Source organism: Cordyceps javanica, chromosome 3 (genome assembly GCF_051103115.1).
Source record: "Cordyceps javanica chromosome 3, complete sequence".
NCBI lineage: Eukaryota > Fungi > Ascomycota > Sordariomycetes > Hypocreales > Cordycipitaceae > Cordyceps > Cordyceps javanica.
This window is the reverse complement of record NC_139297.1, coordinates 5,314,299-5,341,053: the sequence shown is the minus strand read 5'-3', so window position 1 is coordinate 5,341,053 and position 26,755 is coordinate 5,314,299. Positions and strand designations below refer to the sequence as shown.

Here is a 26,755-nt window from a genome sequence, read left to right as displayed (position 1 = left end):
GGCAGAGCTGTTGCGGTAATATCTCAATATAATTGCACATTGAAAAATCTCTTTCGCAAGTCTGCGGATCTCCCTGGGGTAGATGCCATATCGACAGCCTTTGCAGGTACAGACGACCCGGATGTTCGCCGAAATTTCGCGAATACAGCAGAAATGTCATAAATCCTCGCGCCATATGCCATCTCATTGTCTCAAGCGGCTGCCAGACCTGCAGGAGCTGCGGTGGGCATACAACATCGGGCCGAGTGGTCGACCATTTTCTGGCGACATATGAGACGGTCAGCTGCTAGTTAGGCTCGGCCCATCTCTGCATACCTGGCGTCTATTAATCTCGGAAGCAGTATTGTGGCAAGCTCTCATTGGCACTCGGAGTGGCGGATGCCTGAGCTAGCGCCAGGTTATACTGCGCCTCGCTCATTTGGTAACTCTTGGCTGCATAGTAGAAGGCCGAGATGCCAAACCCGATGGCGAGGCTGATGGCCACTATCGCTGCGACCCAGAATGTGACCACGTCAATGAGGTTGCTGTGGTCGGCGTCGACGGCCAGCTGGCGCAGACCCCGCCGCGGCTTCTTCAGTTCGTCCCTCAGCAGCGCCGAGCTGCGCTGCCGGTAGACGACGGCCGTTGGCGCCGTTGGTGTGAAACGGGCGCTAACAGGCACGCAGATAGTCTTGCGTATCGGCACTGTTCGGTGGGAAAGGAATGTTCAGCGTGGCCATGGCTTCTTCCAGGACGGATTTGGGAATCGGGCAGAAGCGGCTGGCATCCAGGTCCTGCATATAGTTGCCGAGAGCGACCTTGTGCTGGTAAAACGTGATCACCCGACCGAGCCTATCCATCGAAAGATGCTCCAGCAGGTTACTGGACTATCTTACAGCCCATCCGTGGTTCTTGGTCAAATACTCGATCGTCAGGTTCTTTGAAATCTCTCCAAAGCACGACGCCGCCTCATGCCCCCCCTTGCTGTGGTGTTTCAGCTGCTCAAAAGCGTCCTCGAAAGCTTCTTTCAGAGATTTGGTCTCATTCCAAGTCACGGATGACTGCCATATCAGCGCTTGACCTCCCGGTAGAGTGACTTTTGTGGTGAGCCATGCACCGAGCAGCATTTCCCCAAGTCATCCAGTATTGTGCACAGAATGATTTGGGTGCTCGAGCAACTTTTTTCGGAGTGCTGAAACGACAGCATTTGGGCCAGTGATGGCATTCTCTCTAGTCTCTGTGAGGAGCTCAAGTACCGCTGTTAGAGGTAACGTAGCCAGAGATGCCAGAGACTCAAACTCCGATTTCAGATGACCTGGCAGCCTTCCATAGTTGTCCTTGTGCAGATTTTCAGCGAGCCACGGCCTAGAGTGCGAAGAAGAAGCTTCTCAGAGTCATCTTGAATTATTCTGGCGCTCATTATCGATTGTGAATGTGAACATGGGAAGGGTTATGTGAACGCTCAAGGCGCAGAACACAGCCTGCAGCCGCATGCACGCTCGCCGGTTTGCAATATGATTGGTTCCATGGCGACGCAGAACAACAACAAATCTACCCCTCTCGTGCCATCATGCCTCGGCGGCAAAGAGCGTGCTGGCGCTTCGGAGATTCTGCATTTTGACGAGAGCATCTTCGTTGGCAGAAAGACATCTAAAACAAGAAGGGTCGTACTTGACAAGCCTCTATGTATGTTGACGATTGTACTAGTGTAGTCGGACGGCTTAGAGATCCAAAGTCGCAGCAGCAACTAATTAAAACAGTTGAGGGATGTTCAGGCTCATGGGTGGTAGATGGCTCGTTTCTTTGCGGTACCATCCTGAGCCGCTACGAAAAGGAGCCTTTCGCCCACATGATGGCAGCTGAGACGCTGTTCGAAGGTATTGAAAAGGCCCCGTTTTCCAATCTGCCCGTCAGCCTTCCAAAAACTCCGGAGAAGGTCTCCGAGATGGACTTGAGCACTATAGTGAAGCCAGACGAGGAGAACAGGTTTCTCTCCTACATGCGGGAACTACTACCTGCGACCAGAGAGCCCGGTCTTTGGCCGCCACATGCTTTCCAAGGGACGGAGAGTTTCCACGAGAGTACTCCATCTGGTTCTTTCAGGGCCGACGTCTATGGGCCTTCTCTCACAGCACCCGGCTGTCCACCATTCTGGATGATATAGGCTTGGCGCTAAGAAATCATCCAAACCACCAACACTCGACGATCAATGTCTCGGTTCAGCTCTTCATGCTTGGGGCTTCACGGGCAACTGCAGTGCCAACACTTGTAGTTTCGAGCGATGGAGCGACAAAGGAGTTGGAAAATCTTCGTGCAGCTTTTTCAGTTTGCTCTCCCGACATTCAACTTTTACTTATTCAGCAGCCACATACCGCGCCGGAGTCTGCGCCAGCTGACCGGCCGGTATCATAGATCACCTCCCTCACGTCGCTAGTTTCAGATTGATAGTATCATTTTTTTTTTCTTTTTTTTTTCTTTTTTTTTCCTTTTTCCCTTTATGATCAGATTGTCATTTTTCTACCAAGTGTATTTACACGGCCGATTCTACTTATTCTCTCTCAACTCTTCTCCTTTCTCAGCCCCCTCAGCGCCTCCCACTCCGTCTCCGTCATGGAGTAAATCAGCTCGTCGTGCCACTGCCGGTCCGCCCAGGCCACCTCGCGCCTGCGGCCCACAAACGCGAAGCCCGCGCTCTCGTACAGGCGCTGGCCGACCTCGTTGAACGACACCGTCGTCAGCGACAACGTGTGCAGGTTGCCGTGGCGGAACGCCCAGTCGACGCCCCAGTCGAGCGCCTCGCGCCCGTAGCCCCGGCCGCGGTACGGCCGCGCCAGCGTGATGCCAATGTAGGCGTTGCGGTTGTGCCGCAGCGAGTCCGGGATGCCGCCCCAGCCGATGCAGAGGGTGCCGATGATGGTGGTGGGCTTCTTCTTCTTCTGCTTCTTCTCCTTTTCCTGCTCCTGCCTGTCCGAGGGAGGAGGAGAGGCCGAGTCCGCCGGCTCTTCTTCTTCCTCCTGCTCCTCGGATGGGCCCAGGCAGATGGCGACGCCTAGCAGCGCCTTGCGGTACATGGTGGCCAGGAACTGCACGTCCGTCTTGCCCTGCGGTCGGATAATCATCTCGGAGGAAAGCGCCTGCAGAGAGGCTTCGTTGATCATGTCCGCGAGGACGCCCTTGTAGTCGTCGCTCTCATCCTCGACGGCAATGTACCGGAGTCGCTTGGACTCGAACGCGTTATCGAGAGCAGCCGAGAAGGCAGACATTTTTATTATAAGTTATGGAGAAGATGAATTCCCGAGGTAAATCTGTAGCTCGAGAGTGTAACCAGGGGAGCGCATGGCGCTGTTTTTAATCTACAGCTTGCAGCTACCCGTGAGGTGATAGTCCGTTACCTGGAGCACCTTGCAGGGCTTCTCCGCGCAATAATTTCAGCTTCCAGTCGATCCTGGCTTATACGATGATGAATGTGACTCAGACCGTTTATACAGGCCCCAAATTCCACGAATAAATGCCCGTCATGAAATCCTATTGAGTCACGCAACTGCAGCTCGGCGCTCGGTGCTCGGATGTGGCCGCGGTGGGGCTGTCACTTGCCTGAATAGGCATGTTCTACTTCACAGAGCAAGACGGGAAAGAACGAGGCACCTCATACCGTACCGTTACCAATATTTATGAGACTTGGGTGCCTATGCACCTCTACAGAATTATGGCTGCTGTTAATCAGCTCCCTGAGGTGAAACAGGCAAATGATTCTATCAGCTTGGCCCAACTCAAATTACCACGGGATGATTGAAAGGCATATCGGCGGGAAAGTTGATCAAAAACATCGCCTAGCCCGAAAGGGATGGAATCGAAAATGTATTGACATGGATACTGTGTAAAATCCAACTCAGAGCCGCAGCTGCGAAACATCATTAGTCGATCGCTTGCGTACACGACAGAGCCCATCCGCGTCCCAATCCTCGCTGCCAACACCGCTACGCGTGATAAACAGGCCCTTGGGATCAATGTGCTGCTTGATATGATACAGTCTATTGTAGTTGTCGCCCCAGAAAGATTCCTGAAAATCAGCCTCAAAGGCATCGGCCTCGTTCAGGTAGGCTCCCATACCCTTCTCGAGGGCCTTGAGCATGGGGACCTCGACATTGGTCAGTTTGTCCCGCACAGCCTTTTGCTCTGCAAGGGTTGCATCGGGAGCCCAGTCTCGGCCAAAGGCAATATGGGTAATGGTCTTGCGCCAAGCAGGGTTGAGCGCCGATTTAACCTTGCCTGCATTCCTGGCCACGGCTCCGTCGGCGATGAAGTGGCCGGTGTACCCAGTCTTGTTGCCGCTGCCGTCGTAAATGTCGCGAAGAGCTCTGCCTAGACGTTGGGCGCCATCTTTCTGGCTGAGAAGGTTCCGGGAGATTAGGCGGGAGCCAATGATGGCGATTCCTCCGGTAGGGTCGTATGGTGTCTTGGCCAGCTCATACGCGATCGAGCCACCGAGGGTAGGTGCCAGCTGCAGGGTGTAGTTTGCGCTTGGGGCCGATTCACGGGCGTCTGAAATGAAGCTGTCCACAATCCTGGCGATGGGTGCCTGATCGGTCTTGTTGGGGAAGAACATGGCGATGGTGATGGAGGCAGTGGAGGTGCCGTTTTGGACAGAGTTGGGGAGGAAGAAGTAGTAACCGCTACCCCCGACGTCAGCGAGAGCCGGGAGACGTTGATGAAGAGCTGCTAGGATATTCCAAAATCTGTCGTCTGCTGGTCCAGGAAGGGCGATATCAGACATGAGCGCTAGAGCGGGAACGTCTGGAAACGTGCGAATAGTGACGGCGACGACAACACCAAAGGTACCGCCACCACCGCCTCGAAGCGCCCAAAACAGGTCTCTGTTTTGAAATTCATTTGCAACAAGGAGTTTACTCTATTGTGTTGTCAGCGAAAGTCCATCCCGGACGCAGATGCGCGCTTACATCGGCCGTGACCACTTCAAACTGTAGCGCATTATCCGAGGCCATGCCCTTCCAGGGTCCCAAAGGTGAGTGTCCACCCCCCTGGATGTAGCCACCAGCTGCACCAACAGTATGCGAGAGACCAACAACGGCAGTCAGGTTACGCCTGCTCGTCTCGGTATAGATGTCCATGAGCACAACACCGGCGCCGAGGGTGACGGCAGACCCCATGGACTTGTTGTTGCTCGAACCCTCGGGAACGAAGTCATCGATGAATTCCATCTTTTTCATTTTATAAGTGGCAATCTGCAGTGATTCGGGAGCGGAAGAGCGGCCGAGGAAGCAGTGGCCGGTGTTTTTGATGGCCAGTCTGATGTTGTGAGTGGCAGCAAAACGTACTGCTTCCTGAATGTGCTGGGCCGACTCGGCAACGACGGAGAAGAGAGAGACGCGACCCTGGCGGCAAGGAACCTCTCTGGGAAGATCAAAAGAACAAGTCTGGTTACGCTCCGGCCAGGCCTCCCAGTTTGTCCATTGAACTGCGCCAGGGTTTTGGTCACGCCAGACGGAAGATTCTGAGAGCGCCATGGAGGCCTTGCAGACGGCAGCATCATAGCCAGGATCGTGGCAGACATGGGCGACTGGCCGAAGAGCGATGAGATTACCGCTCACCGAGGCATTGAGAGATGCCCATTGGCTCTGTGACGGCCAACAGGGGTCGCTTGGACTGCATCGACATTGCGCGGCGTTTGTGGTGGTTTGCAGAACAGCTCCAAGGGCTGACTCCACCAATATGGCAATGGAGACAGTTTTTGTCAATCTCATAGTGAATGATAACAATGGTGAAGAGCTGAGATCGCTTGTGATTCCTGTGATGTAGAGCAGAAGGAGGGCCAGCCGCGACTCTATATACTCGGCCATCTAGGTGACATGGTCTTATTTCGTCTCAGACCCTCTGTTTGAGGATTACGTAGATGGCAGTGAGCACCGCCATAATTTCAACATCGTTGCGCCTTGCACGATTCCTATTTTGGATTTATGCGCCGAGTCGGCCGATCGCGTTCGGTAGGGCATGGCAATGCGAAGAATACGGTCCGAGAGAGGTGGGCTGAGATTGGCCGATGGATGATGCGGCTGAGAAGAAGAGACTTGCTGGCCCAAGTTGCCCGGAAATACTGGGTCAACTGATGAACGAGGGGCCACTAAAATACAGTAGACTTACTTAGGTTAGTAGTCGCTACCAGTACAAGGCCCTGCGATGATGATCGCACGGAGCCTGGAAATACCTTGAGCTCCCCTATATTCGGGTTCTTACTCCGCTTAAAAGACCTACCTTGCCAGAAGATGGCACGCGAATTGGCGCCACTCTACCTACTCGATAGCACAAGTATTTTTTTTTTTCAGTTAAAGTTGTTAAATTGACTAGTATGGAGATTCATCATTCTTATGCGTTAAAAAACCATTGTGACAGGCTCTTTCGCATTCCTCAGTTGCCATCTCTCTGCATCCAGATACCGCCCCCCCCTCTTACACGCACTGACGCCTCTCCGCTGTACTGGTACCAGTAGGCACTGGCACCCAGCCGGCCAAAATGGTGGTGGATCCTGCTGCCATCCACTTCGCGACATCTGGCCTAAAAGGGTCAAAAAATCGCAGCTAGATCAACGTCATTGTCACCGTCCCTTTTCCATCATACCTTGCCCGCATAACATCGCCATTACACCGCCAACTGAGTCTTGCAGCTCAGTGCACGACTCCCAATTGGGTCATTTCCTCGCCATCAACCCGCTTGCCAGTGACTGCGCCGCTTTCAGCCCGGTACCTCTCCTCCTTCCATCCAGGTGTCCCGTCAGATACGACGACTCCCACTTCTTTGTGCTACGCACTCATCAGCGTAGTGCCCTTCTCAGCCTTCGCTTGGTCAATTACTCAATCTTTGCTACCACAAGACTGCCCTGGTATCGGCAAATGGCATCACGGTAATCAGTAAGCCCGATCTACCCGTCCGTCCACGACACCGCGGCTCCCCCCCTCCGTCGCCCACCATCACAGCCCACGATGCCCAAGACACGCCCACCCACGACAGGCTACGAGCAACTCGCCCAGGCCGACCGCTTCAGCGACGACTCTGATGATGATTTCGTCAACGCCGGACCCTCCGCCGCCTTGAATCCTTCCGCCGCCCCGGCAGCGTCCAGATCGACCAACACCCGACCCAACAAGTTTCGACGTCGCGTCGGTAGCGCCGGCGGCGTCGACATCAAGGCCATCAATGCTCGCTTCGAGCGCTGGGCCGACGAGATTGCCTCCAAGTTCAAGCGTGGTCGCGGGAAGAGCTTCGCTGGCGAGGAGGAGCGCCTTGAAATACAGCATTCGGTATTCCGCGCCCCGGAAGGCGTGCGGCCCATTACAGCCGAAGGCCTCGCCGACGTCCCCGAGGGTGCAATAACCACGGCACAATTTGATGCTATCGTTGATAGCGTTAGACGTGCCATTCGACAAGAAATTCACCCCAGCATGATCTCTCAGGGTAGCTCCGGTAGTTACTTTGCGCGCGATCCAGATGGCAAGATTGTTGGTGTCTTCAAGCCCAAAGACGAAGAGCCCTACGCCGCTGGAAACCCAAAGTGGAATAAATGGATTCACCGAAATCTATTTCCCTGCTGCTTCGGAAGAGCATGGTAAGACGAGGCACAAGCTTGTTCCATGCCGCTACAATCATTTGCTAACTTGTACAGCCTCATTCCCAATCTATCGTACGTGAGCGAAGCTGCTGCCTACGTTCTCGACCGCCAGTTACGAACAAACATGGTCCCTTATACTGATGTGGTATGGCTGTCTTCCAAGTCCTTCCACTATCCGTTCTGGGACCGTCGCAACTTTCACCGCAAGAAGAAGCCCTTCCCGGCCAAGCCCGGCAGCTTCCAAGTCTTCCTCAAGGGCTTCAAGGATGCCAACGTCTTCCTCCGTGAAAACCCCTGGCCCGATCAGTACTGGGCTGGCTTCCGCACATCCAGCAGTAGAGATGCCCGCAATCGCAACAACAAGAAGTGGTCCGATGCCTGCCGCCCGTCAACGTCGGGCGCCGCCGAGAACGCCGACTCGGAAGATGATGAGAGTGACTCGCCGGGCAGTGGCGAGCGCTCACCCTCCCCAGAACAGCCAGCCCGGTTTGCGTGGACGGAGGATTTGAAGCAATCCTTCCGAGAAGAGCTCGAGAAGCTGGTCATTCTCGATTACATCATGCGCAATACTGATAGAGGCCTCGACAACTGGATGGTGAAGGTGGACCGTGAATCCGGTGCCGTGTCCATTGCTACGGAGCCCATGCATCTTAATATGGAAGCGGAAGCAGAGCCCGACGCAGACCGCCCGCGACCTGTCAACGCCCATGACATGCCGGCCACGGCGTCGACGGCATCCTACCCGTACCAGCGCCAGCGGCCCATGCACGCGTCCAAGAGGCAGGCCTCGGAGAAACATACGCAGATGGTGCTGGGCGCCATTGACAACTCGCTCTCCTGGCCGTGGAAGCACCCCGACGCCTGGCGCAGCTTCCCCTTTGGGTGGCTGTTCCTCCCCGTCGACCTCATCGGCCGCCCGTTCTCGCAAAAAACGCGCGACCACTTCCTCCCGCTTCTCACGTCCACGGCATGGTGGAGTCAGACGCAATTGGCGCTCAAGCGCGTCTTCCAAGTCGACGAGGACTTCCAGGAGCGCATGTTTGCCAAGCAAATCGCCGTTATGAAGGGCCAAGCATGGAATGTCGTCGAGGCGCTCAAGACGGCCGACCACGGCCCTCTCGAGCTCACCCGCCGCGCCAAGGTCTGTGTTTGGGATGATCTCGTCGAGGTGCCCGTCGCCGTGCCCATGCGTGTCACCTCGTCCGAGATGCGCCGCACCGCACTCGCCTCCAGCACCTCGTTCGATCAAGACGAGGCTGACATTGCGAGCTCCTTGCCCGCTGGCGGCGCACCCACCGGCTCTTCCGCCCAGAACGCAGACCTCCTCGGCTTCGGCGCCTCGCTGCCAGGCGATCTCCCGAACCCGGGCCGCTTCGAAATCACCAGCCCTAAGCTGGAGGCAACGCGCTCATCTCACGATGCCCCCAATGGCGCCTTGAGCGCCTCCCACTCCCGGCAGGGCAGCAACGATGCTCTGCCATCCAGACCCTCTGGCCCGGCCGGCCCGGCCGCCTCCTACCACGGCCCCTCGCGCGCCTTGAACACCTACGACCCGCCCCGCAGCAACAATAATACTAGCAGCAGCAGTAACGACCGCAGCCGCTCGCAGCAACGCCACCAGCGCCGGTACTCGTTTGCCAGCACGACCGCCGGCCGCCGCAACAGCCACTCCATTGTGCAGCAGCTCTACGGCGGCGATCACCATCTAAGAAGCAACGCTGCCGCGGCTGGTAGGCACAGCTACGACTACGGAAACGGCGGAGACGATGATCTGCTCGAAGGCGACCTTGGCTACGCTGCGGCCGAGGGTCAGATGGGCAACCAGCGCAAGGTCATTGTGGAGCGCCTCGAGGCCGTGAAGAGCAGCAACCCAGTCTTTACCTGGTGTTGAGAGAGAACACAGCCCGTTTCAGTGCTTGTAGAGTGGTTTTTGATGGGGCATTCTGCACGCAAACAAAACATGTCGGAATGGACAAGTATGCAGGCGCGCAAAAGAGGAGGCTGAAGGCCGGCCCAGCGGGCTCGAGAGCCGGGGCTGGCTTGTCACTAGGCTGCCAACACATGCCGCCGCGGGGGCTTGATCTCTTGTCCCGGCATGAGAACAAGGTCACCCGTCACATCTTGTGCCTTGGCGTCTTTCGATTCGTTTTCACCTCTTCACATGTAGCAGGAGCATTGCCTTTATTTCCTCGTTATTTTTCCTTGTATTTTTATTCGCCATGGCTTGGGCTAGGCTTCTGCTTCTTGTACTAGGAGAGAGCGCCACTGAGATGATCGTACATTAACAATAAAAACGGTGAAAAACTCACCTTCTTTTTATTCCCTTCATTTAGACAAATCTCCCAGCCGAGGCTCGAAAGAAGATTCCAATGCCGCTCTCCACCCCCCCTTTCAACTTCTTTTGGACGTCATCGGAAATTTTTTTTCTGTCACTTTTGCCAAGGACAAGGGGATTGCTTCCCCGGGCAGGCAGGTGACTAGCCTAAACACTCATCCCGTATAGATGACATGCACCATGCTCGGTCCATTGGCCAAGAGGAGGGGGAGGACGACGACGAGGGGAGCGGAAACGAAGACAAGATAGCAATCGTGTCCCACTGATCTACCTTTTCCGACCACTTCCGCCCAGCGTGGGAGGGCATCCAGCTAGTTATACGTGAAGTCTCAAGAAACACGTAATGGTTTTCTCTGCCTGGTGTCGGCGACATTGAAAAGCGTGGGGCAGGTTCGCGACACTGGCGTTCAGCTTCTGCGCAATGCAACGTCACGCCCGTTCCAGAACGAATGATGAAATCGTATTGCCTGCCGAGGGTGTAATATTCGAATTGGCCCTGCCTATAGTAAAGATATCCAGGACTCCTGCGTTGTAAATATGCGGAGATTTCGCCAACTGTGCTCGAAGTCGGTGCGCTTACGCCGTGCTCGCTGGAGGCCTTGGCCAATCCGAACCTGGCCAACAGGTCGCTGATTTGATCAAAGAAAATGACAGAGTGCCAGTCAGTCGATTTGAATATCTCAACGGCCAGGACGTTGGGCTTTCCTGATCGTGGTATAGCGTCTTGGACAGGGATATATTGGCACTTTTGAGCTCCTCACCGCCCCGCAATCCAATTTGGGGATGCAAGGTTCCGAGGCTGGGAAGCCAAGTCAGTGATATAAAGAACCGGAGTACTGGGTACAGCGCAGAGCTGACCTTATCAGATGTGTGGTCAGTTTCTGCCAAATGGCGGAAATCAAAGGACTGCGGCATTCCAAAGTCGTGATGCAACTGTTGGGTTGGCGAGCGGGCCGCGTTTCCACTAGAGCCGGTACCCGCCAGCGCACAACGTGGCATTCAAGCCGTAGCGGCGTTTGAGCTTGAGCTTTATTACTTCTTGTCGGCAAGCTTGTGGTTCACAGGCCGACACGCTTGTTGCAGTCTCTGCTTCATGCTCCGCGCGGTCGCGGGTCTTGTGACGCGAAGCGGTGAGCTGACTCGATGGGTGTCAACGATCGTTGGTCAGGCCAAGTTCATCTGGGCCACTTGATTTCGAATCACTGATGGATGGTTCCTCGTTGTAAATCCAAGTGCCGACGCTAAAGCCGGCAGGGCATACTATTGCTGCCCGCCTACCATGTCCTTCTTTTCTGCAGACTTTGCTACATGCATCATTTGCAACCGTTGCACTTGGCTTACCCGGTCTCCAATTTTGTCGCTTGTGCTTAGTGGCGAATCTCCGTCTCTTTTTCGCGTAGTATGTCATTATGCTTCCATGCAGGCCATATTAGCATGGGGCCGCTACCCAGGACCGCTCAATCATCACCCCTGTTGTCACCGGATTAGTCGTCCGGAGTTGCCAAGTAATTCGGACCTGGTTCGACCATCGACCATAACCCCATCATGACAATGACAGCTCGTTCAGGTGCTCGCATTGAGAAGCCGAAAAGTTGTGGTTGCCGTGCACGACAGCTACCGAAAAGTATGACCCGAGAGTTTGGAACAGCCTGAACTCTATAGTCCGAAGGTTGGGGCCCATCAATTGAGTTTCTGTGTTTATTTCAGTCGAATTTCTCGAAACCAATTCTCATGCAAATCAGCTTCGTGCTTGCCACAGTACCAACATGCGGGTGAGTAGCTACGCAAAAATACACTCGTTTTCGCTTCTTCGTTCTTCTTGTTATACATTCAATGCTCAACCACCGCGTTTTGTTTCTTTTCTTGAGCTTTCAAATGTATGGAAGTAGGTGGCAGCGCTGGCAACGGAGTGTGGCTGTATCCTTGGCCAACAGCGCGCCCAGCATTTGCCTAACTAACAAGACCCGCAGCGGTTTCCGCTTGATCAGAGTTGTCCTCCGTCCCGAGGTAACTGGATATCTAAACGTCAATAAAGTTTTGCTGGCCGAACGGGGTTCTGCCCGCAATTCCCTTGTTCGACGTTTGTATAGAGCGCGAAGCGAGTTGACGTAAATATGCAGAAAATGACGGAAGAACCTGCAGAAGCATGTTCGAGTCAAGGAGTTTAATGCTTCTCGCATTTTGCACTGCAGAAAAAGAGACAATCTCCAGTACCCCAACAAATGCAGACATGCGAAAGGACAGAAAGACGCAGGACATCCCATTCCGAGTGGATGTGTCCCCTCCTGTCGGCCCACCGAAGCGTGAGCTTCACTGCGGTCATTGACCATTGGGCCAGCTCCTCTCAAACAATTGAGTCCACACAGATACCCGACGGACTTGACCGAAGTGCAAACTTAATCATATCCCAAAACTTGCGGGTATTGATGCCGAAAGGTGACTTAGCAAGGCCACGGACCTAGTAACACCCGTCTGGGAATCACTTCCACACACCTGCGATCACAAACGTGGTTTGAGAAAACTTTGGGAGATTAGCGGGAGGAAGCCTCTGCAAATAGAATTTCTGCCTTTCCTGAACTTTCGATGCTAGCTGCTGCAGCTTTCTGGCCTCTCGCAGTGACGAGGGGATAAGTCGTCCATATTGTACACCAAGATAACAGCATACTTGAGCTAGACACGTCAATACACGGGTATATATCCGTGTGGAGGCAGCGAGCTTTTATTTCACCGTCTATTGTATGACCAGGCAGTATCTCGCGATAGTACCTGCCACAGCCGCTGAAGTCTAGCCACGTTGAACGACATCGTCACAGCTTCAGAGCTGGAATCTGCTGACTCTTGATATAAATGAACAGCGTAATGCATGGAGGAACATTCGAGAGATTCCTCCAGATTGCAGGATTGACGTCGCTTTCTAGTGCGCCCCAGCTAGCTCAGCGTGTTCGATGCTGACCTGTTCTTTCATGACGATTGGTGAAAGGCAGAGTCTCCAAGAAGAGTCTCAAGGCCGCCAACTGAGGAGCTATTTACCGCCACAAATTCTTCGATTCTCCACTCTGGAATATCACGTTGATCTCTTTTTCCCAATCCCGGGGACCTGGGCGGCGAGCGTCCGTGGACTGTTTGTCAAAACGAGGCGCAGAGGATGTGCTGTCATCCTGAGCCCTAGCCCACTAAAGCATGCAGCCAAAGAGCACCGTTGCATACTCGGCGTTCTGTACTCGTCTGCCCCTGGTTTGAGTTCTTCCAGCGATGCATCACGCGCCAATGGAGCTGGGTTGGCAAGAGATTTGCGGCCTAACCAATGATTCCTCAGTAGGCTTGTCCTTACCCAACTCAGTCCATCTGCCTAGTTTCAACTCTGGGCAGGGCGAACTCTGCTTAGACCGTGGTTTCACCTTAGCTGCAGTAATTTGAAAGTTTAGAGCGGCTGTGCACACTGATTGTTGAGGCGAAAACGGAGGGCTACCCACAACGTGATCGACTCACCTCCTGTATGCACATCAGCCCCCCAACAACGACAGCAGCTAGTAGCTGGTAAGGGCAAGATGAGTTTTCCGTACGTTGGACCTTTTTTCTTTGATGTCGAACTGACATGGTGTTTTCTAGGGAGAGTACAGTACCCCTAGACGAAGAGTATCGAGATACTTTGGAGTACTGCGGTCGCATATTCCACAGATATTCGTTAGAGACCGGCACCTACTTTGCACCGGTGGACGAGGTGCGCAATACAATGGTGAATTTAACCACATTTGTCTTTAACGCGTGCCACAGGAGGAAGTGGAACGCTTGGAGCTGATGCACGACGTCCTGTTGAAAGTGTTCGACAACAGGCTCATTTTCCCGCCCATCGTCAGCCCGAGGAATGTTCTCGACTGCGGTTGCGGTGCTGCCAACTGGGCGGTCGATGTAGCTGAGCAATACCCCGACTGTGAGGTATGTAGTAATGATGCTGAGAGAGTTCGCCCACCTTTACAGTTTGGCAGCGGCGAGCGGGCGGTCCGCCCTTTTTGGGTCTGCCCCGGCAATTCCTTCCAATACCCTTTTCAAGGGCGTTCTCCCTGTCATCACTTAACTAATGTAGAACTTCCGCGTCAGGTACTGGGGATAGATGTGAGCCCACACATGCTGCCAGACCATCCACCGCCGAATCTCGATTTCCAGATTGATGACCTTAATGCGAGGTTCGACTCGCAAGACATTCGATGGCGACTCCAGTCGTTGACTAATGCTCTGTGCAGGTTCACATTCCCGGCCAATTCATTCGATTTAGTCCACAGCCAAATGGTCGCTGGGGGTGTGCAGGCCAGTCGGTGGCCTAGCTACGTACGCGACATGTACCGTGTGACGAAGCATGGTGGATGGTGTCAGATTGTTGAGATGTATCTGAATGCACAGTCTGATAACGGAAGATTAACATATGGCAAGTTTCTTGAATGTACGATCGTGACCAAGAGTTAATTCGTCACCATCTCGCAGATCATGCTTTATCGAAGTGGTCGAGTCGCTATCTGAATACGTTGACAGCCCGGAAAAATCCTCGAGCGGCTCTGCATATGGCAACTTGGATGGAAAGCGCCGGCTTTGTTGATATCGAATCGAAACTCATCACGCTACCGATGAGCGCCTGGCCAACTGGTACGATGCCGACACGACCGGTGCCGTCCTCGGACCACACTAACGACGCTTCGGCAGAGCCTCGAGACCAAAGGATTGGGAGAGCGAACCGCGAGAATATCAAGGAGCTGTTAGCTACAGCGGGCCTGTACCCTCTCACAGAACAAGCAAGGTCTGCAGGGTCCGGTGGATGCATATGGATGGCTACAGGCATGACTAACCGTGTTTCGCAGAATGCCGATGGAGGAGTTTGAGCAGCTTATCAGTAGCGCAAGAGATGAAGCGGGCGATCCGGCGCTCAAAGTAGGTTCACAAATATGGCCAATGTACCAACGAGGATGGCTACTGACAGGTGCTGTTTCTGCAAAAAGGCGTACTTTCCACTGTAGGTGATGGGTTTCCGGTAATGGTAGCGAGTGTCGACGGTATTACTAATGTCAGTCTCAGCTATGTCTTTATTGGACGGAAGCCGCTACGGGGTATGCAATGAGCCGCAGCTGCAGAAGTTATGAGAGGCGAGTGGATGTTGTCTGTTTGCCGAGGAGGGGGCTGTTGATACAGAACGGGGCAATCGATTTAGGATAAAGATTTTGTGGTATTCCTGGCGATTAAAAAGAGGGCAAAAGGAGAAAAGATCTTCTTTACGGTGGTGGCGTTTGGGATCGGGGCATTCGCTTGCCAGCTGGCAGATGCTCATGTCAGGCTTGGCGGCAATCGGCCAATAGAACCTCCCTTAAACATATCTAGGCTTCATATGGAATTTCACTCTGGAATCCATGCTTTTCGAGTCTATTATGACTCGAAAGAACTCTTACAACACACATTGCATCTCCCCTCGCTATCACTGCACGTGTGGCAAAGATTGTCGGTTGTACTAGGGAAAACGGGGACTGACTCCAGGCCGACATCGACGACTGGGAGCATACTATACTCCCTCCGGTGTGCTTTACGGGTTTTTTTTTTACGCAATACTAATATATCAGGGGCAGTATTATTCTAAAATCGAGATTCATCGTTGGTCTGCCCAGAAACGCAAAAACCGACAGACATGGCATGCCTCAGGCGCCATAACATCCTGCCGCAACGACCAACAAACCGCTTCTCCCACCAAATTTGCGCCATCAATCACCAATCAGAGACAAAGCAAAATCTTTTCCATCCTACTCATTACGAATGCTACTCGCCATATCATCGACAAACGCTAGCAGCGTGGTGGTGGAACCGTGCGCAAAACACGGGTAACGGGTATAGCGGAAGAATCGGGAAAGCGGGAATGGAGGGAGAGCTTCCGACATGATGAATCACATCGAGCACCGACGAGACTTTATCGGCAACTATAAGGCCAACTATAAGGCGATGTCACAATTATTACTCCGTACTGCTACGGAAGAGATCACGTAAGTCACCACACCTGAGGTCCTATTACCGGCCATACTACCAAGAAAAACAGTCCCTAGAGTGAGACAAGTCGTGCCATTGTCGGCGCTCAGGACGCCACATCAACCTGCTTCCGCCGTATCCTCAGACGTTTTCTAGCGTCCGTTGTGGGCCACCCTGCCACCTTGACTCTTATGCTATTTCCACATTCAGATACAGTTTTGTTCCTGAGGCTCTGCAGGGACGCCGAGTCACCTCCGTTGCTCCGATTGGCTGCACCCGCCGCCATCTCTTGTTTCGATCTTGTTGCTTCTGAATGGCAACTGTTCGCTCTGGAGGCAGACCGACTTTGTCGAAACGGGATGCGCTTTACTTTCACCGGTCTCGGGCGAGAAATATGTCTTGACTGCGCCTCAAGGTATCCTTGCCCAGGTGAGTTTGCCCCTGCCAGATACATCAGCGTCTGAGACATGAAGCACGCTTCTACGGTCTCCGGCACTATCACGAACGGCACAAACTGCCCGCAATAACACTCAAGTCATCAAAGAGACTCCCTGAGAGCCTTTCCACGCCAAGCTATAGGCGAGTGAAATATTCGTCAAGGTAGGTATCCCGAGCTGGACCGGCGATGGCTCGGCGATTCCATCCAGATTCCGCGGCATGTTGGCTTGGCGAGTGAGCTCCACTAAAAAATCTAAATGTGACTGCCCAAGAGTGACTGATTGCACAGCTCGGACCATGGCACAAGGCATACGATAGCGATATGGGCAGGGGAGAAGTTTTCATGAATGTTATAAAGGGACCTGGTTCCCTCTTGAATCATGCGAGAGAAATTGTCATTAAGAAATTCTCAGTCAGGCATTGCCAAGCTCCTGTAACAAAGTTGCCACTTACACGGTTCCGACACCATTTACACCCATCTGCACAATACAAGACAAGACACACAACTTCGCCATGCCTGCTTCTGTTACTTCTTCGTCTACCAAATCCAGCATCAAGTCCTGGTTTGCCCGAAACTGCACACCTGCTCCCGCTTGGCGCGGTCAGCAGAGCTGCTGGTGCAAGGACTGCTTCAATAGGCAGATGGGCCAGCCCGACAAGGCCCAGGTCGCTAACTGGCCGTACAACCACCCGATCCGAAACAACAACGGCTTCAGCTCCGAGACTGCATCTTTGAATACCGAATCGGAAGCCGAGTGTGCATCCGAGAAGCGTCTTCTGTAGACGATGCACAAGCGATTCACTTGCCTTCCAGCCACCATACTACCTACGCCTACCTCCACGCTCCCGGCTTCTTCGGCAAGCAGGACAAGCACTGAGCATGTTTATTACCTCTACATAAAATTCGTCAACTTTTGATACCATACCATCACCACATACACTTTTCTTCTCCCAGAAAAAAAAACACACGAAAAACAAGATCAGACCACCTACAACCAGCGCCGGCATGATGTAGTCCACCCGGCTATTACGTCCGGACGAGCGGCGCGCCCGCATGTGGGGCAGACCCTGGCACAAGCATTTTCACTTTTGGCGTTTGAAGCGGTTATTGCGGAGTTGACGGATAGAATTATACAATATACCATAGACTAGATAATGAATGCCTGCTCTTTTTGAACCCTTTCATTTGGTTTTTTCCAGTTAGCTTCTCCACCTCGATATTCGTGGGCGATGCTTTCGCGCTGTGCTGGCACCTACTGATATTGGAGCATGTAAACTTGACGTCACAGAGCTGGAGCCCCTCCAAGTAGGGCTCAGATGGTGGCGTGCAACTTTCATCAAAGCCGAACAAAGCATCAAAGTCAGACGACATGGCGCACGCGGTCGATGCTGCCATTCTCGAAGCGCTTGGCCTGGATGCCAGCGCCACCACGATGAGCCCGCACGGCGGCTCCGGCTTCGCGTCGACCTTTAAGCTGTCCACGGTCGTAGGCGGCCAGCCACGGCACTACTTTGTCAAGACGGGCAGCGGCGCCGACGCCGAAACCATGTTCAAGGGTAGTCTCCGTCGCACTAATACAGCCCCAACTTGAGGCGCTCGAGTGAGTTCTGATGCCAACGCAGGTGAGCACGCCTCTCTCAACGCCATTGCCGATGCCGTGCCCGGCTTTTGCCCGCGCTCCCACGCCCACGGTGCGATGCAGGCCGCCGATATGTACTTTCTGGCAACCGACTTTCTGCATCTCGGTGCCCACGCCCACGCCCCGCCCTCCTCCTCCTCCTCCTCCTCCTCGACTTTGACACCGGGCTCCGGCTCCGGCTTGTCCCTCGCCGCCAAGCTCGCCCGTCTGCACACCACGCCCGCGCCCGTCCCCGTCCGAGGCGGCCGTCCGTCGTTTGGCTTCCCCGTGGCCACCTGCTGCGGCTCGACGGTGCAGGACAACGCGTGGGCGGCGTCGTGGGCCGACTTTTACGCCGACCGCCGCCTGCGCGGCATCCTGCGCGCGTCGACCAGGAGCAACGGGCCCGACGCGGAGCTGGCGGCCGCCGTGGACAAGGTGGCCGGCCAGGTGGTGCCGCGGCTGCTCGGCCGCGTCGAGGACGCGGTGCCGGTGGTGGTCCACGGCGACCTGTGGAGCGGCAACCACGGGCGGGGACGGATCGCCGGGCATGAGGACAACGGCGGCGGCGTGGAGGAGGTCGTGTTCGACCCGTCGGCGGTGTACGGCCACGCCGAGTACGATCTGGGCATCATGCGCATGTTTGGAGGGTTCGGGCCCGCGTTCTGGGACGAGTACCACCGTCTGGTGCCCAAGGCGGAGCCGCGAGACGAGTGGGAGGACAGGATGGCCCTGTATGAGCTGTAAGTTGAAGGCCCCCCTGTTCGGGATGCCGTCTTGTTGCTCTCGCTGACGGCGACTAGCTATCACCATCTGAACCACTTTGCCATGTTTGGGGGAGGCTACCGTAATGGTGCCATGTCCATCATGAAGAGACTGATTGGAAAATACGCAGACTAACGTTGGAATGCTGTGTGTTGCTTGTAAAAAGTCTATAAAGGCGGCAATGATCTGCCGTCTGCTTGATGATGACAATGATGATGTGACGATAATACTCCCCTATTCCCTTGAGCGCCATGGCGAAAATGAAGCAATCCGGAGTCGCATGTGAATATCTACCGCGGTGCTGTCTATGTACCAGTTCCAACCCAAACGTATGCGTAATAAGTGATGAGAGTACGAAGCAGGAACCCCTCCGGCAGCCTACTCTGCCAGCATGGCCTGTCTCGTTTCCCGTACGGGTTCCTCGTCCGGCACGCGCTGCTCGTGGTCGGGCAGCCGAGCGCTCGGCACCGACGGCAGCCGCTGCTGCTGCTGCTGCTCGCGGTCCTGGTGCTGCAGCGCCGGACCGCGGACCTGGGCCTCCATGGCGGCGAGCTCGTCCTCGACCTCGTCCTCGTCCTGGTTGGAGATGCGGCCGCCGAGCATCTCGCTGACCTCGTTCTGGTAGGCGATGGCGTCGGCCGTCTCGCCCATGAGCTTCTCGACGTGCTCCAGGCCGCCCATCTCGCGGTGGATCTCCTGCAGCACCTTGGTGCCCTGCTGCAGCCCAAAGACGACGTCCTTTTGGATCTGCGCGAACTCGACGTTGGACGTCAGCTGCTCGAGCTGGGCCAGCTGGGCGTCCGTCTTGGCAAGCAGGCCCTGCTGGTACTTTTTGCGTCGCAGGGCCAGCAGCGCGCGCGGCTTGTCGCCCTTGGCCAGCATCTGCCGCGCAATGTCCGTCTCCTTGTCGGTGAGGGTCGTGATGCGCCGCTGGTACTGCTGCAGCTTGTCGCGCTGGATCTTGAGGTCTAGAATCGCCCTGTCACGGCCGCGTCGGGGTCATGGTTAGCGAGAGATGCGATGCAGGGTCGGAGGGGAACGGGGAGGCACGAGGGCACACGGATGTGGTGGTCGCGCCATGATTCCTGGCAGAAGAGTGGTGCTTACTTGTCCTGGGCGGTGACCTTGCTGGTATTGCCGCCCATGATGTGAAAATGCTGGGTACGGTGAATCGTCCCCCGCGATTGTAGGGTTCTCGTTGCCTGCCGGGCCGCGGGTTGTGTTGTTTGATCAGAGTTGTGACAAGGGAATGCGCTGTGTGTGTCTTTATCTGTCTACCTTATCTAGGACACCGCCGATAGATAGCGCCACCACCTGCGTGCCCCGCGATGGATGTTGTCACCCGCCCGCCGCTGGCCCGCTGGTGACGGCGCCATCTGACTGCTCCTTCAGTTGACGCACTGCGCTGAAAAGTCTCCAAGCTCCGCTAAAAGGCTGCCAAACACCCGCTGAAACCATGTCTACGACCACTGGCGCAACCGCTGTGGATCGCCAAGACACGCGCTACGCCATCGTGTCTCCTTGCCTTGATCAGATGCAACGTCGTTTGTCTCATTCATCTATCTACCCGCATACAAAATGATGATGATAAATCGCAAAGCCCCTCTATAATCATAGTCCATTCAGTCGTGCCAATCTTTTGTCTGTCCTCGCCTACCAGGTGAAGCTCTCAATCATCAGCTTCATCACGACCGCCTTGCCGTTCTCGCTGTGTCTGCCGAGAGCCGACGCGATGCAACGAACATCATCTACCATGCCGGATGGTCCACAGACCACGACCACCGTGCCACCCTTTTGCTGGCGCAGCTCCTCGGTCAAGATCCTGCGTATGTCCAGCCGCTCTCCCACCGACACCGTCACCTCCACCTCGCCCCAGCGTCGCTGGACCGACGTGCTCTGGCTGGCTGGGCCGCAGAGCTGCATCCTCTCCACCTCTCGGACCAGGGGCCAGGTCCGCGCGCCCCAAAACAGCTTCTTCGTGCCCAGCGGCTTCCCTGCGGTGTTGAACTTATCAAGAGCGGGGAGCACGCCCGTGATGCCGACGCCTCCAGCTATGCACAGCAAGTTGGGGAATTCGTGGGTGGGCTCCGGGTGATCTTCCTGCAGGAATGTTGCCTTTTGGTTATACGAACCCTCCACAAAAACAGGAATACCGCGAGGGCAAGGTCCTTTTTCGGCCAGCAGCGCTGTCAGCCCGCCTTGGCGTCTGATGAAGACGGCGATGCCAGACTCTTTGCGAACCGTCACAGACTCAGTGTCCGAGCTGCCGCCCGAAGAGCTTCCCACCACCGTCGTGCTCGCTGCAACTCCTTTTTCCTTTTCGTCACCCATCTCAGAGCTGGCCATGGTAGAAGTTTCTTGTTGATATGTCACACCAGCAACGGAAAAGGGATGGTTTTCCCAGAAGCGCCACTTGCTAATGGTGGGAAAGTGAAGGTACACATGACCGTCAGCAGAGACGCCAGGGATGTCCAGTCGGTAGTAGTGCTCGTCAATGGACGTGAAATATGCTCTCTTGAACCCGGAGCGCAACGAGCGTCCAAGTCGCACCAGGCGATCAAAGCCCCAGACGGCGCAGGCCATCCAGAGCCAGTTCTGGTATCCCCACGCATCGCCATACTTGACATTGACATGCTTGTACGAGGTGACAATGACAAGTACCGTGATAACAATGTGCGCGGCCAAGAATATCTCGTAGATGCGCTGACGAATCGGCTGGATGGACTTGACGCAGAGAATCACAAACCCGATCGTGCCGGCAGAACCCCAGTACCAGTACGGCTCGGTGAATTCTTCGGCCCATCCTTCCGAGTGCAGGGCGATCTCGAGATATACCAAGCTATGGAGGACCGCGTGCATCATACATATAAATGCCAACCATCGGTGAAGCAGCAGGAACGTCGAATGCGACCAGTTGGTCAACCAGAGCAAAAAGTTGTTGCGACCAGCGTACAGAATGACCAAGGGTACATTGGCGTACGCCAAGACACCCAGGCGGTTGGCAACGTTTCTCATGACCTGGGCTTTGGCCGATTCGTACCAGGCGCCCCTTTCAGTACCGTATCCCACGCTCGAAAGAACGACATTGATGACCCAGAGGTAGACGATGAAGAGCGCCTGGCCACGTGTGGGCATGATGCCGAGACCCCAAATGGGTGTCGAGTGCTTGGAGCCGACCAGAGGCGGGTCGATGAGATATGCATTCACCTTGGTGACCCAAGACGCAGGCCACGGGAGGAAACGCAGCAGGGAGACGACAATAGGGATGCCGGCACCAGTAATCAGAATGATGAGGCTGTACAGCGAGTGCGTGTTCTCGTTTTTCGCTCCGTTGTTGATGTCGACGTAGCGCAACTTCCACTGATCGTCTGTTATCAATGCGGTGAAGTTGAGCACCTCGGTCGCATTCAGCGGGCGGGTTGGCGGCTCGCTAATAGCTGCCACTACCTCGTTGTAAGACTTGGGTCCGCTCCCATCCGGCAGCTTGACGAGCTGCTCCTCCCAGAACTTTTCCACCTCGCTGACGGCAATCGTCGCGCAATGCAACTTGAGGCAGTACGCCAGCGTCTGCAGAAAGAACTCGTTCCGCGACTGGCAGGTTGGTGTGGGATCGTCGGTGACGGCCCAGCCGTCGCCGCTGGGGTAGACGGGCTTGGCGGCGTCGGCCTCGTCACGGCGGCGGTAGTTGGGTTCAATGGCCAGGTCGGCCGTGGTGCAGTTGAGGGGCACAAACAGGTTGAAAGAGCAGGCAAAGGCGCAGTAGGGCTGGTAAAGCGTGATGCCGTAACCAATGAAGCCGTGGGCGCCGGGGCTGGTGACCTCGGTGCCGGCAGCGATGCCAAGCAGCGCCAGCAGGCTAAGGATCGAGATCCAAGAGTGGCTTGCCATAGCAAGGCTGGCGTGAAGCTGGCCCGGGGAAGAGTTCGCTTCTTGGGAAAAAACATCACAATGTAAGTCAAGGGGGGGCGGGAAAGATGGAATAGGAATCGAGGACTAACACAAGAAGAGGAAAGCTGTACGATGGTACCTCGATTTACACAGACGCGGGGGTCTCGAGTCCTGTTTCACTTGGCGTTAGCAGGTAAGTATGTGTTTGCAGACCTTGGTATCTGTGTAAGACAGCAACAACGGCGTGGGAAATTGGTATGCCCTTGAAGGCACAGGCTGTGTACTTGATGAATGTAACACTTGGGCTGTGAGACGACAACTGTTGTGTCAATGTAACGGTTCAATCGCGAATCTGGTCTTGTCGGACGGGGGATCTTCACTGTTCTTATCTGACGCCGGCTCGAACATTTAAGCCCTCAGTGTCCAAGCTGTCAAGAGGCAGGGGGGTTGGTCTCTCCATTGGTCACATCAGCCCTCAACCGTGCAGATCTGCTGTCTTCAGCTCAACGGCCCCGAGGCTGGAAACGCACCAGAGAGTCTTGTTTCTCCTTCCCAACCTGGTCCTCTAGCGAACTTGTCCACTCCGTTGCCGGCCGGCAGGTGTTGCCCTGTTCGGACACGACGGCTGGGCCATCACGAGCCGGCACTTGCAACCAGCCCTTGTTTTTTTTTCCCCTCCCTCTCATGCAGAACTGAGTAAAGTTCGTGAGTAGCGCGCAGGGGAGAGGGGCGGGAGAGGGCAAGCGGAAGAAAAGCACCCCATTTTCTCTGGTCCGAGAACGTCGGACCATCGTTCAGCTCCCATGGGGCAGCCCAAAGTTGCGCCGGTGCGTTGGACACAACGGTCCCCCCCCCCACGCCAGCTGTATCCTGCCTATCGATGAGCTCAGATTAACTCTCATGACCAAAGACAAAGGGAAAAAGAAAACGTTAAAGAAGGCAGGGAAAGTCTACGCTGTACACGTGTCTAGAGAGGTGAGAGTGGCTTGTTTGTTTCGACAACACATGTTCGTGATACTCCAACCACGTGGCTGAACACTAGTTACTGTACTGTTGCACAAGGGGGCAAGCAAAGAAGGCTGGAAGATCAAGGGTCTAGAATCCTGATTTTTTTTCTTTACTACTCTCCTGCAATGACTCCATTTTCTCAGAATAACGGGACAAGTAAAAAAAAACTTTTCCAAGATGTTGTGTGGGAACTAAAAAAAAAACACGAGAGAACCGAGGGGAGGAGTTGGAGTGGAGTCACTGATTTGATTGATAAGATGGACCATATCAACCAAAGTGCCCCACCTTTTTAAACCTTGGGTGGTGGGCACAGGGTCGTGTGGACAAGAACAGGAAGAAGCAAAAAAAAGAGGACAAGGAAAAAAAAAAAAAAAGGTAAAAAGAAGAAGAGCGTCTCACCTTGCTTCTACTCCGATGTGGGGAAAAAGTTAGCCGAACGACTTCGGCTCGAGTCGGCTGCCCGGAGACGGGGGCCTATGACCGCCTCGCCTTGACAAGCCCGTGGGTCTCACACTTCCTGGTGCCTGGGACCAAGGAGCGATGCCAAGGGCTTGGAAGGATAGATTCACGGCCAATCTTGCTTGCCAAGCAAACAAGAACCAGATGGCTCTGTATAGATTCCACGATGTCATTGAAACACCTACTAAGCCATATACTCCCTCCTCCCGTCACTCCCCAAACTCGTATAAGCAGTCAACGATACAATATAACTCCCCCCCCCCCCTCCTCCCGTTCAACAACACAATATATCGCGCAACAAAAAGTTGTCGTTTTTTTTGGGTGTGAGTCGCATACGCCTCCCATCCACAATCTTCCGACTTTACCCTACTATCTCTGTGAGCAAACCCTCATCTATACTTGTTGCCCCGTCCTCCACCCACGGAACTTGTCCAGCCCTGTCCCAAGTATCCACCGCCGCCGCCGCCGCCGCCGCAACAGTTGCACACCCCCTTGCCGGTTGCAACTGCTCGAACAAGATTGGGAAGCTGGTTCCTTGTCTGCCGGTCCTGGTCTGCCGGTCCTGGTCCTGGCATACGATGCCCATCGCGCGCGTTGCTTCTGAAAGCTGTACAGGATCTGCACTGTCCATGCTCCTGGAGTGGTCCCTCTCTCCTCCGGCGTTTTTGGATTTTTTTTTCTCGGTTCACATCGTTTTCGCCGGTCGTGCAGATTGTGGCGGGCATGTGATGGTGATCCATTGCACGGTGTCCCCATGTTCAAACAGAGAGAAACAAAAACGACCCTGTCATGCCACATGCGGCAGAGATGGACGGCCGCTCAATCCCCCGCCCTGACAGTTATGCAGTTCATTCTACGACAAAGTGGTTTAATGTCTCATCAACGTTACACCGCATCCTTACCGTGGATCGGACGATTGTCGTTCGCGACGTTGCGGTGCCGTCGTGGTGGATCTGGCCGGCTCTGCTCACGATGGCGAGTTCCCCAGGGACATGGACTCACACTCGGAGCAATGGAATATGGCACATTTGAAATCCGTTGAATCGTAAACCGAAGGGGACGTGATTTTTGTATCTGAATGTTTGGAAATTCACCCCGACATTCCACAGGGGCGTTTATTATACACATCGCCGCTACAACACACACAACTTGCTTAGCCAGCTGTGACCTGAGCTGCTCGCTCTACCAAACTCACCGCGCACCAATAATGTCTCATTGCCAAAGATGTCTCGGAGGGTGCCTGCCCGCTATTTCGCCGTCTTGAACCCCTCACAGGGAGTCACCGGCAAGATAGAGCAGCAGAAAAGAAGCTTCGACAGTATCCCCAGAGAGCAAGCCATGACAACCACCCAGGACAGGCAACCCGCCGACCGCCTCGGCATGACACTCACAGGCGCCCAGGAGACGCTCCTCGTGACGCTTCTAGCCAAGTACAACGACTTTTACCGCCGCCGCCCGCTCCTTGCCGATCGCTGGGCCGTCGCCGTCATAGACCATCTCGGCATCGTCGCCCGCCCCCCGGCTGCCTTCTCCCACTCGGCAATGGTGACGATGCGCGCCCGCGTCATGGACGACTGGGCGACCGAATTCCTCGCTGCCCATAGGGAGGAGCCCGTCGCCGTCATCCACCTTGCATGCGGTCTCGACGCCCGCGCCCTGCGCCTGCGCGGCAAGTGCGGCGCCGACGTCCGCTGGATCGACCTCGACCTGCCAGACGTTATTGATGCCCGTCGCCGCCTGGCCTCAGCCATGCCCGAGCCGGCAGCAGCGGTATCCGCAGCAGCATACGCGGGCCAAAAGTACTCGTACACGATGGTGGCGTCGGATGCGACCGCGGCGGCGTGGCTCGAGGACGTGCCCGCCGACCGCCCGACGCTGGTCTCATGGAGGGCCTGAGCATGTACCTGAGCGCCGACGCCGCCCAGGCGCTCATCCGCCGCCTCGTCAACCACTTTGCGCCCTGCGGCGGGGAGCTGATGCTGGACGCCGTGTCGCCCCAGTCCAGGGCGGTGGTGAATTGGGTCGTGCGGGTGCAGCAGAGCTTTGGCTTTCAGTGGCAGTACGCGATACGCAGTTTTGAAGACGTGACCAGGCTCGATGCCAGGCTGCAGCTCGTCCAAGGCTATCGCTTTACGCACAACCCGGCCGTCAAGCTGTTGGGCTTTGTGCCACGCGTGGTGCTGTGGCTCTTGTCTTGGATTCCGTGGCTAAGGGGCCTGTACCTTTTCATGCGATTCAGGATGTGAACATGACGCAGTGACGGCGCGTACCTGAGATGACGCGGAGAAGATATGGATTATCCAAACTAGTTTGAAAACGCCGGACAGTGTGTGTGTCATGTAGGAGGGCCCACCACGTATGGGTTTACGAGCGACGTGAGACATGATAGCCCCTGTAACTCCCCGGTGTCAAGAGATTGAAAAGATGGCAACTACCGTGAATTTTTCGACCCTGTTCCGATGCGCTATTATATTACCCTCGGTGATATTACATACTGCTTTGGCGTCAAAGCTTTGCTAGACACTGTCAGTTTGCGGTTTTGATTCACAGGAAGCCAGAACTTTGACCTAAACTACTATAAGATGCATGTCCTAGTACTTCAAGAACTCCAACGTGTTGACCTTGATTTATTATTCTCTGCTTTCT

General features: G+C 55.0%; 11 protein-coding genes across 11 annotated transcripts; 6 read left to right on the top strand and 5 right to left on the bottom strand.

Annotated features, from left to right (window-relative positions):
• Window positions 1–325: 325 nt before the first annotated feature.
• Window positions 326–839, bottom strand: V2A60_005802 (uncharacterized protein; the record flags this gene model as incomplete). The annotated part of the gene is made up of 2 exons (XM_083257109.1): window positions 326–650; window positions 676–839. The coding sequence occupies 2 exons, from the start codon at window positions 837–839 to the stop codon at window positions 326–328; spliced, it is 489 nt and encodes a 162-aa protein (XP_083113235.1).
• A 654-nt stretch (window positions 840–1,493) lies between these two features.
• V2A60_005801 (uncharacterized protein) lies at window positions 1,494–2,143 on the top strand (the record flags this gene model as incomplete). The annotated part of the gene is made up of 2 exons (XM_083257108.1): window positions 1,494–1,665; window positions 1,740–2,143. 2 exons carry the CDS (start codon window positions 1,494–1,496, stop codon window positions 2,141–2,143), a joined length of 576 nt encoding a protein of 191 aa, XP_083113234.1.
• Window positions 2,144–2,537: 394 nt separating this feature from the next.
• Window positions 2,538–3,242, bottom strand: V2A60_005800 (GNAT family N-acetyltransferase; the record flags this gene model as incomplete). The annotated part of the gene is made up of 1 exon (XM_083257107.1): window positions 2,538–3,242. The coding sequence occupies one exon, from the start codon at window positions 3,240–3,242 to the stop codon at window positions 2,538–2,540; it is 705 nt and encodes a 234-aa protein (XP_083113233.1).
• A 626-nt stretch (window positions 3,243–3,868) lies between these two features.
• On the bottom strand, window positions 3,869–5,655 carry V2A60_005799 (FAD-dependent oxidoreductase; the record flags this gene model as incomplete). Its single annotated transcript, XM_083257106.1, has 3 exons — window positions 3,869–4,888; window positions 4,938–5,557; window positions 5,589–5,655. The coding sequence occupies 3 exons, from the start codon at window positions 5,653–5,655 to the stop codon at window positions 3,869–3,871; spliced, it is 1,707 nt and encodes a 568-aa protein (XP_083113232.1).
• A 1,319-nt stretch (window positions 5,656–6,974) lies between these two features.
• V2A60_005798 (1-phosphatidylinositol 4-kinase LSB6) lies at window positions 6,975–9,491 on the top strand (the record flags this gene model as incomplete). Its single annotated transcript, XM_083257105.1, has 2 exons — window positions 6,975–7,597; window positions 7,655–9,491. 2 exons carry the CDS (start codon window positions 6,975–6,977, stop codon window positions 9,489–9,491), a joined length of 2,460 nt encoding a protein of 819 aa, XP_083113231.1.
• A 3,992-nt stretch (window positions 9,492–13,483) lies between these two features.
• On the top strand, window positions 13,484–15,042 carry V2A60_005797 (S-adenosyl-L-methionine-dependent methyltransferase; the record flags this gene model as incomplete). The annotated part of the gene is made up of 10 exons (XM_083257104.1): window positions 13,484–13,494; window positions 13,545–13,656; window positions 13,710–13,871; window positions 14,034–14,119; window positions 14,177–14,373; window positions 14,463–14,573; window positions 14,631–14,724; window positions 14,786–14,855; window positions 14,924–14,937; window positions 15,000–15,042. The coding sequence occupies 10 exons, from the start codon at window positions 13,484–13,486 to the stop codon at window positions 15,040–15,042; spliced, it is 900 nt and encodes a 299-aa protein (XP_083113230.1).
• A 1,841-nt stretch (window positions 15,043–16,883) lies between these two features.
• On the top strand, window positions 16,884–17,153 carry V2A60_005796 (uncharacterized protein; the record flags this gene model as incomplete). Its single annotated transcript, XM_083257103.1, has 1 exon — window positions 16,884–17,153. The coding sequence occupies one exon, from the start codon at window positions 16,884–16,886 to the stop codon at window positions 17,151–17,153; it is 270 nt and encodes an 89-aa protein (XP_083113229.1).
• A 587-nt stretch (window positions 17,154–17,740) lies between these two features.
• V2A60_005795 (Fructosamine/Ketosamine-3-kinase) lies at window positions 17,741–18,889 on the top strand (the record flags this gene model as incomplete). Its single annotated transcript, XM_083257102.1, has 3 exons — window positions 17,741–17,927; window positions 17,994–18,732; window positions 18,793–18,889. 3 exons carry the CDS (start codon window positions 17,741–17,743, stop codon window positions 18,887–18,889), a joined length of 1,023 nt encoding a protein of 340 aa, XP_083113228.1.
• Window positions 18,890–19,132: 243 nt separating this feature from the next.
• V2A60_005794 (ESCRT-III subunit protein VPS20) lies at window positions 19,133–19,899 on the bottom strand (the record flags this gene model as incomplete). Its single annotated transcript, XM_083257101.1, has 2 exons — window positions 19,133–19,733; window positions 19,862–19,899. 2 exons carry the CDS (start codon window positions 19,897–19,899, stop codon window positions 19,133–19,135), a joined length of 639 nt encoding a protein of 212 aa, XP_083113227.1.
• Window positions 19,900–20,407: 508 nt separating this feature from the next.
• Window positions 20,408–22,642, bottom strand: V2A60_005793 (ferric reductase like transmembrane component-domain-containing protein; the record flags this gene model as incomplete). Its single annotated transcript, XM_083257100.1, has 1 exon — window positions 20,408–22,642. One exon carries the CDS (start codon window positions 22,640–22,642, stop codon window positions 20,408–20,410), a length of 2,235 nt encoding a protein of 744 aa, XP_083113226.1.
• A 2,691-nt stretch (window positions 22,643–25,333) lies between these two features.
• Window positions 25,334–26,355, top strand: V2A60_005792 (class I SAM-dependent methyltransferase; the record flags this gene model as incomplete). The annotated part of the gene is made up of 2 exons (XM_083257099.1): window positions 25,334–25,987; window positions 26,035–26,355. The coding sequence occupies 2 exons, from the start codon at window positions 25,334–25,336 to the stop codon at window positions 26,353–26,355; spliced, it is 975 nt and encodes a 324-aa protein (XP_083113225.1).
• Window positions 26,356–26,755: the final 400 nt, after the last annotated feature.